Raw genomic sequence first — 9483 nt, forward strand, 5'->3', positions numbered from 1 at the left:
GCCACCTTAGGTGCATGTAGCTGGCACCTTAGCCGCTTGAGCCACAGGTGCCGAGCCAAGAATAAATGTTTTTATGAAAAATTTTCCATTTGTCCTCAACTAAGACTCTGGAATATTTAAAATAATGCTAGATAACAGTCATCCATGGGACGTGCTTGAGGAGTTTCCCACAAGAGGAGGTAGTTGTGATATTGATTTGATTCATGGTTACTTAAATACACATTGCTAGCACTCTGGGAGGCTGAGACAGACTGCCTGAGCTCAAGAGTTCAAAACCAGCCTGAGCAAGAGTGAATCCCTATCTCTAAAAAAAAAAATAATAACGGGGCATTGTGGCAGATACCTGTAGTCCCAGCTACCTGGGAGGCTGAGGCAGAGGATCGCTTGAGCCCAAGAGTTGGAGGTTGCTGTGAGCTATGACGCCACAGCACTCTACCCAGGGTGACAGAGTAAGATACTGTCTCAAAAAAAAGTGAAGTAAATTTTTGCCTTAATTTTTAACACCTGTTCATTTTATTTCAGTGGTACAGGCATGGATGGGAAGAAATGCAGTGTCTGGATGTTTCTACCTCTTGTATTTACTTTGTTTACTTCAGCTGGGTTGTGGATAGTGTGAGTATTCTCTTATTTAAAGTGCTTAAGGGTGCAGGTGCAATGAGGATGAAATGCAAAGTTTTGATAGTATAGGATGTATCTGTATGGATGTATTTATAAATACTTTAAAATAATGCATTTCCTAATTCAACCTTGCTACACTTTCTTTTCCCATCTTCTATTACCCAAAGTAAATAACCAGAGTCAGTACTAGATTATGCAAAGCCGGTGGTGAAGAATACTGGTTTGGCTTGTGTTTCTGTGTTATTCTTGTAACAAACGCTGTATAAACTGGTTATAGGAGTTCAGTATTCGCAAGATTTTCTAATTTGACAGTAACAGGCTGTGGATTCCATTTGAAGTCTGTTATGTTTATGAAATGAATATTATTATTCCTGGCTTACCACAGAATGTTGCCACACTTTCTTATTTCAAGTAGTGTTCACTTTAAGAAAATTGTTTTAGCTCCTTAAAGTTCATTAAGGTGGACACATATTCCTAGGAAGTTAGAGACGTGGGGCTCTAATTTTAATTTATCAAAGTTGTATGCTCCATGTTGTCGTTTTCTCGTTTCCAAAGTATAATCATCAACACTGATTTCAAGGGTATTTTAAAACTTAAGGCCATATTAATAATGACATTTGACAAAGAACTAGATGATCTATGGGTAAAGAATTATAGAAAAAGAGCATTTTCTCAGAAAAAAATAAATATGATTCAGCGCAGTTCGTCTAATAAAACTGGGGAACAAATTATGGGTTCTTTTCCAATTTCTTTATTTTGTAAACTTACCCTTCTTTCTTAATAGGTACTTTATAGCTGTGGAAGATGACAAAATTTTGCCATTAAATGCAGGTGAAAGGTAAAGTTTATCTCAGAATAATTCATTGCTTATCAATAGACTTAGCTAACTCTTTGCAAGGTCTAACTGCACAAATGACCATATCAACCCAAGCCTCTCCATTTTTCGTTATCCAGGAAACCCGGTATGAAGCGCGCACCATATATAAGGTAATGCGGTAATTTCTTATGATCTCTTGGATCTTAGGGAAAGGTGGGAGGGTTAGAGATCTTAACATAGTAATTATGAAACGTTTCATCTTTTTTCAAGCATTGCAGGTGACGATCCTCCTGCAAGCTGTGTGTTCAGTCAAGTTATGAACATGGCAGCCTTCCTAGGTAAGGAGGGCATAAAGAATGCTTTACACTTGTAAGTTGTCTGGAGGATGCCTTAGGTACCTCGGGTCCATTTCTTGTTTATTTTAAATTCTCCCAGATCCAAACCAAACCAAGGTGGGCTTACTTGATAATTTAGTCTCATATCTTGTCGGCATGCCGAATGAAGGCAGCTTTTTATCTTCAGGTTCTTTTTTCTTTCCTATAGATCCTTTTATATTCACCTGCTTTCCTTCCATTTTTTCTTCCCTTTAACCATCTTTATCATTTCAGCATACTCTTGACTTTATTTTACTTTTTGCTGCATGAAATAATATATTTCACGTACCATAAAATCCTACATGAAAAACGTAATATTCGTGCAGTATGTTTGCTTTGAAAAGAATGCCTTATTTTTTCACTGGCAAAGATGAAAAATCCTTAGACTCTGTGATATATATTGATGTGTATAGATATCATCTTAAACCTAAAAGTCAACATTAACATTAGGGTGACAATCTCCCCTGTGCCTATATACATGTCAAACTGGCAAATGGAGAAGTAGGCTTAAAAAAAAAAGTAAAGGAAGAAAGAAGGAAGGAAACACTGGTTACTCATGTCTGGCACCAGTTTCCCACTTTCTCTGCAGAGCTGTGAGTGCTCCTGTGACCCTGTTTAATCCTCCAGAGATGTGCTCTGTCCTTCTCCACATCCACCTTCTGTACCATGTCGCTACGCCAGGCTTTCCCAGTGCCCCTGGGCAGGTCAGCCAGCTGTCATTGTTGGTTTGCTGCTGGGAACAGACTAGTGATGGCTCAGCCTTTCCACAGTGGTGTTCTGGAAATGGTTCTTTTGATGGTGAGACTTTCACTCCCAAGTAAGACTTGATAGGCCCAGGGCGATGGCTCATGCTGGTAATCTTAGCAGTCAGGGAAGCTGAGGCAGGTGGATTGCTCAAGCTCAGGAGTTTGAGACCAGCTGAACAAGAGCAAGACCCTGTCTCTAAAAATAGCTGGATGTTGTGGCAGGCGCCTGTAGTCCCAGCTACTCAGGAGGTTGAGGCAAGAGGGTCCCCTGAACCCAAGAGTTTGAGGATGCTGTGAGCTATGATACCATAGCACTCTACCAAGGGCAACAAAACAAGTCTCTTTTCTCAAAAAATAAAAGTTAAGAGAATGTTATTACTGAGGGATTATTTGGCCTTCCTTTGTGGTACCAGTGCTCCAAAGAGGTGACCTGTCATTCCCACTCCAGCCCCCCAAATTCCTGCTTTTAACCTGTTCTTTTTTAATGTTTGCTGTAGGAAAAATGGGAAGAACTATAGAACTCACTAGAAAACCAGGAAGATGATTGGTCCAGTGTGCCACACAGGCAGAATCTTAGTTGTTTCCTAAAACTCAAAACATGGGAGCCATGGAGTGCGTTTCCTGTCAGGCCCCAGAAGGTCTCCCTTGAACCCGTGAAATTCAAAGAGAAGAGCACTGGGGGCTTCTTGGCAATTTGCAAGATTCTTGCCTGTTGCTAACCAACCTTCAGTCAAAGCCTTTCCCTGCCTGGGCTTCTCCAAAGCAGGGAGCTGCAATGCCACCAAAAATATGCCTTCATGCCGGGGTTGCCAAGTCTTTAAACAGACTTTCCCCTTCGTGCCCTCAGCAGGCAGGATATTCCCATCCCAGTCACTCCCAGGTATGAGAAGGACAGCACTTGGGCCGCTCGTGCACGTGTGGGCCCTGGGCCAGTTCTAGTAGTCAAGTTCGGCTGTCACTACCTTCAGCCTCAGTGTGCCAGGAGCTTTGCACTCTCCTTTTTTCTACTCCTGACACAGTTCTGAAAAGAGCTAATAAAAGCATTCATACTGAGACATAAATAGCTGCTGAGGAATATTTGCATTAACGGAGCATAAACCCCCAAGAGTGAAGCTGGAATGGTCAGGGGCCTTCCCCAACCCAAGTCCACAATCATGGCACACAGGCCTGTAGGTTGGCACCTGCTCCTATGATCCCACAGGGCACAGTAACAGTAATTAATAGCCGTCATTTATATTCCAGCCATAGTGCTAAGTGCTGTGCAAATACTACCTCATTCAGTCACAATACGCAGGGGCCTGGATATAAAAACACTGTCACAGCTGTCTGTCATCCATCCGCTCTGCAGAAACAGTGAACATGTTGGAAGCCACATATTGTTTCCTTGGTATCCTTAAGACAATTGATATTCCCCAGCAGTCTTTAATGTATAATCTAAAAAATGCCAGTTTGCACAGCCCACAGGTTTATCCAGTTATAAAGCTTACGGTTAACTAATTATAAGCACATTTGCCTGAGCAAAGCATTGACAGCAAATCCCCTTCTTTCAGATGGCATTTGTCATCATCTCATTCTCCAGTCCTTGCTCCACCAAGAAGCAATTGAACCTTTACTGGCTCTGGCTCTGAAGTATTGCAACACCCTGTGTTTATTCTGTATTATCTTTCATCATTTTAGTGCCATCTGGTAGACACAAAACTGATTAAGATTAGTGTTCAGTGGGAACAAACCAACCATTATTTATTTATCAACTCTGGGAGTGAAAAAGAATCAGTGTATTAAAGATTTTTGTTCTAAACCGGGGATGCTTTCATCTCCCCAGCCCTGCTCCTGTTAGACCTCAGACTAGATAACCAACTAGAAAAAGTAACCCCCACTGCCTATAAGTCACTGCTTTTTGGCAGCTGCATAGAATATAATTAACAGTCTAAAAATGAGTCTGTGTCACACTTATTAAAATTAGTTAGCAAAGATCTTTTATCTTTTTTGACAGACTAATCAAAGATTGAAGGCTTAATTATTTTCTTTACAGAATTAGTTATGCTTCTTGTCCTGAATCCATACTTTTCTTTCCACTGGGGGGAAGAAAAGTCCTAAGACAAATTTCTTGGAAGGGATATTAGTTTCTGCCTTGGGGAGGTTGTGAGGATAAAGCTAATAGCTGAATGATTTCAGTTAGCAAATTGCAGCCACTCTGCCTCCTTCAGCCAAAACATATTGACTGTGTGGCCTACTTCAGTCATAAATAGGAATTATTGATGCATAAACAGTAAAACTAAACAAAACAAAAAAGAATTTGGCCACTTACCAGTCCAGTACTGCAATGAAGAGATGGTATTTCGGGTTTTGAACTTTGAAAACCCACTCATACTCAGAAATTAAATTTAATAAATCAGCGGTTATCTGTTTATACTCCTTTTAAGATAGATGGTAAAATTAAATAGGTGACCACCTGTATGGCCAAGGACTGTTCTAAATACCAAAAACAACACAAAGCTGAGTTTTAAAAGCCTTTTTTATAAATGTTAGTGATCTAAATTTTTTTTAGTCTGTTTTGAGACAGACTCTAACTATATCTCCCTTGGTTGAGTGCTGTGGCGTCACAGCTCACAGCAACCTCAAACTCTTGGGCTTAAGGGATTCTCTTGCCTCAGCGTCCCAAGTAGCTGGGACTTCAGGCGCCTGCCACAGCACCCAGCTATTTTTTTGTTGCAGTTATCATTATTGTTTAGCTGGCCCAGGCCAGGTTCAAACCTGCCACCCTCGGTGTATGTGGCTGGTGCCTTAACCACCGTGTTACAGGTGCTGAGCCTAAAATTGTTAATAAAACTAAAAAATGTCTATTGATCAGACATGAAAGTGGTAAAAGTTGGTCAGCATACATAAAGATGGCTTTGAAATTGCCCATAAGAGACTTTCTTTTTCTTTTTTTCTTTTTGAAAAAGAAAAGGTCTCTGTTGCCCAGGCTAGAGTGCTGTACTGACATAGCTCACAGCAATCTCAAACTCCTGGCTCAAGTGATCCTCCTGCCTTGGCCTCACCGTGCTAGGATTACAGGTCTGAGGCACTGCCTGGCCTTGCTGTAAAACTTTTTCAAAAAGATAAAATTAAATCACCATGTGGTTGAAAGTCAGCTTTATAACAGATAGTATGAATCTGTCTCCTTTCATTCCTTAGTCTTTAATAGTTCCACTATTCTGAAAATTCAATTGGAATCTATTTTAAAGGGAAAGTATACCTGTCTGAGCTGATTCATAGTGGAGTTAATAGGGAAAAGGGGCAAGATAATGGTGTTTGGAAGGCAGCTCTCGACGTGAGGAGTGTTTGGGTTGAGTCCTGTCTTCAAATAGGTCTCTGCCTCCTGCCCGATTCCATCTCTTCTCAGTGCAGTGACTTACCCTCCATATTACAGATAGGAACGCTAGCAACATGGGACAGGAGATGATCTGTGTCCTCTGGATAACGCACAGAGTGGCCAGTGACTCTCCTCCCCTGGGCACAAAGGTACAGACTGGGTGGGTGGACGTGAGGAGTTATTTTAAGGAGCAGGGTTAGGGCTTATGCCCAAGTTCTACACGATTCTGTCCTACAAAACTAAGTGACCAGCAGAGAGTCCTCAGAGTAATACTTCTCACTAGTCATTTTGAAAAGAAATTAAATGTGCTGTTTTGTCATTATGCCCTGACTGGCAGCCACACACAGTTAATGAGCAAATATCTTCTATGGCGAGCTCTCCAGTCTCAGTCTGATGGCTTATCTCCTGACCACTTGGGTCAGAGTGCTGTCCACTGAATTCCTCCTCTCCCACTGCCTTTTACTGTTCCCACCCCCAAAATAAATAAGGCCCTGTACCTATTTTTCATCCTCGAAGAGAGTTATTGTCATTATTAGTAGCCTTCTGATGTAACCCCTTATTAGGTCCCTGGAACCAACAGGTAGAAAAACAACTGTCATCTCCAGTATAATTTATTAATTTTCAGCACTAGCTAAAACATACTCTAAAAGCTTGATTGGGGTGAATAATTTGAGATTTTGTAAGTCAGGGTTTATTTCTACTCTGTTTCTAAAATCAAAATAGTAAGCAAGTTTTTTACTACTCTTTGATCAGAGGTACTTAGAACTGAAAATCACTGTACTGAACTGAACTTTATAGCTTTCATTATGAAATTCAGCAGTTTGAGAATTTGGGAAATTTAAATTTATGGATGGCTTTTCTTTATTAATTGATACTAATGGCCTATAATAAAAGTAAAACCTTTAGCAAATAATTGCTAACTTAATTTCTGTATAAATAGGATCATTCTTGAATTTCTAATTATCTTTCCTGCTGAACATTAATGTCAAAATAAATTTAGTAATTCATGCATTTCCTTATATGTAGATTTACTTTATATTAATTCCAAGTGCTTTTTCATCATTTGTAGACTTACCTCTCCCAGATTTATATATATATATAAAATATCTATATCTTTTATATATATATATAAAAAATATCTCTGCACTAAGCAATTAATAAAAGATTAGTAGCTTGAACATGGACTTTCCCCACGGTTATTATCAGAAGTCAAGTTTGACTCTGGGAGGCCAAGGTGGGTGGATTGTTTGAGCTCAGGAGTTTGAGACCAGCCTGAGCAAGAGGGAGGAGATCCCATCTCTACTAAAAATAGAAAAACTAGCCAGGCATTGTGGCAGGTGCCTGTGACCCCAGCTACTCTGAAGACTGAGGCAGGAGGATCACTCGACCTAAGACTTGGAAGTTGCTATGAGCTATGACTCTACAGCACTCTACTCAGGGCAACAGAGTGAGATTCTGTCTCAAAAAAAAAAAAAAAAAAGAAGAAGTCAAGTTTGAAATCTAAGTAACGTCCCTCATTCTCTTTTCAATTTTATAAATACCAATTTATTTCAAAAGATAGGTTTTTTTTTTATTGTTATATATTTTTTTGAGACAGAGTTTCACTTTGTTGCCCTTGGTAGAGTGCCATGGTGTTACAGCTCACAGCAACCTCCAACTCTTGGGTTCAAGCGATTCTCTTGCCTCAGCCTCCGAAGTAGCTGGAATTTTAGGCACCCACCACAACACCCAGCTATTTTTAGATAAGAGGTCTCGCTCTGGCTCAGGCTGGTCTCGAACCCATGAGCTCAAGCAATTCACCCGCCTCAGCCTCCCAGAGTGCTAGGATTACAGGCCTGAGCCACTGCATCTGTCCCCAAGATAGTGTTTTAAAATGAGCAATAATATTATTTGCAAGAAGTGAGTTTTCATGGTATATACTAGATATGATTTTTAGTACCTCCCTAACCCCAAATGTGCTGTGTTAAAATATAGATTTCATAAATGATGTGATTACTGTAACTGCTCTAATTTGGATTAACTATCTTTGTCTTTTGACGATGAACACCTACAGGTAGAATTAAAGGGAAGTGAGAGTAAAACCAGTAATAAAGGGACTTGCACACTTTCCTTTATCTTCCTCCCTGGCACAGGGACCGACCGGCAGGTTTGTCTGGATGTGGTCACCTTGTCTTCTTCCCCGGGTTTTCCTGCCCTGTCGGTTCTAACACTGTTCTAAGCTAAAGAATGATTGAACTGGTCTGTCTTTCTCCCCGCCTTATCTGTGTGTGCCAAGCCTCTGCAGTGCTCTCCTAAGCCGGTCTGTCCTGTCTGACCTTGTTTTTGAAAATGCTGAGAACACTATTAACAGTCCTATCATCCTTGCCTGCCTCACCTAAATAACATACAGCCCTCCGGCTTCGAGTCCTCTCTGCCTCCCTCCTTTCCCCTAGGTTGGGAATAATAAAACATCTAAATAATCATAAGCATCGTGTGGAAAGTTTCTTTGAAAAATTGTCTGTCATTCCAGAGATTTAAAATGTGCTGCGGTGAAAAGTTTAATTTTGCACATTGTGGCTTCGAGCTGTGCCTCATAGGATGTACGATTTACATTTTTTTATTTTAAGATTCTGCTTTATTCCTAGCCCTTGTGGTAGCTGTTCTGCGCTTCATACAACTGAAACCCAAGGTTTTAAACCCGTGGCTGAATATTAGTGGACTGGTGGCGCTGTGTCTGGCTTCCTTTGGAATGACCTTACTTGGTAATTTTCAGGTACTTCATTTGGCCTTTTTCACCTCCCTCTGTCACTGGTAAGAACTTCACTTGTGCGATTATCCAAGCCCCTGAGGTGTAGTCACTTTATGGCCCATGTTCTGCACAGACCTTAACAGTTGGGAACAACCCTAACACACACAGGTTCTGCTACAGTCAGCCCTGCTGGTCTCCCAGCCTGGTCCTCCTGACTGTGAGTTACACGTGGGAGGGTGTGAACTATGCCTATGAACTAGAGCATGACTGTTGGGGAAAGGAGCTGCTAGAACAGCTGTGTATTTTCTACAAAGGGTTTCAAAGTGCTTTACACTTTTTTCATTAACAAATTGTAATATTGCCTTTCTAGAAAACTAATAAGGTCGTTGTCTTTCTATAATTAAACACTCAAAATCCTTATTGGTTGAAAGCTTGCATTTCACATTAGCAAGCTTTCACGTGGAGGTCAAGTTTGAAAGTCCCAAATTTCTCTACAACACCTATGACTAGAAGCCAAGTCATAGCCTATAAGAATAATTTCCTTGGCCCATGCCATTACCCACTCTTGACCTGAATGACTTCTTTGGTAAAATAGACAAGGAGGCCTCCTGCCCTATTATAGTAGTTAACTGGTTTCCTGCCTCTATCCCTTCCCCACCACCCTGCATCCTCTGCTACATATATTGCTGTTGACAACCTCCTCCATGTTGGCAAACACTGGTCCTGACCCTGCTCCCCCTGATTGTTGGATGAAATCTAAATGGCATAGACATTTCAGACCCTTTGCCTTCTATGAGCATTTAGTAACATTCTGAAAATAAGGCAGTGGATATTCTAAGGCTGTC

At 40.8% G+C, this 9483-nt stretch overlaps 1 protein-coding gene across 2 annotated transcripts in view; it reads left to right on the forward strand.

Annotated features, from left to right (window-relative positions):
- Positions 1–529: 529 nt before the first annotated feature.
- Positions 530–9483, forward strand: part of TMEM150C (transmembrane protein 150C) — a 16541-nt gene continuing 7587 nt past the window's right edge. For both annotated transcript variants that reach the window (XM_003790043.3, XM_023513416.1), the window contains exons 1-5: positions 530–612; positions 1403–1456; positions 1573–1605; positions 1706–1773; positions 8535–8662. In XM_003790043.3, coding sequence (XP_003790091.1) covers positions 533–612; positions 1403–1456; positions 1573–1605; positions 1706–1773; positions 8535–8662 — 363 coding nt within the window. In that variant the 5' untranslated portion in view covers positions 530–532. The remainder of the gene's footprint in view (positions 613–1402; positions 1457–1572; positions 1606–1705; positions 1774–8534; positions 8663–9483) is intronic.

Source organism: Otolemur garnettii, unplaced genomic scaffold (genome assembly GCF_000181295.1).
Source record: "Otolemur garnettii isolate 467f Iridium unplaced genomic scaffold, OtoGar3 scaffold00039, whole genome shotgun sequence".
NCBI lineage: Eukaryota > Metazoa > Chordata > Mammalia > Primates > Galagidae > Otolemur > Otolemur garnettii.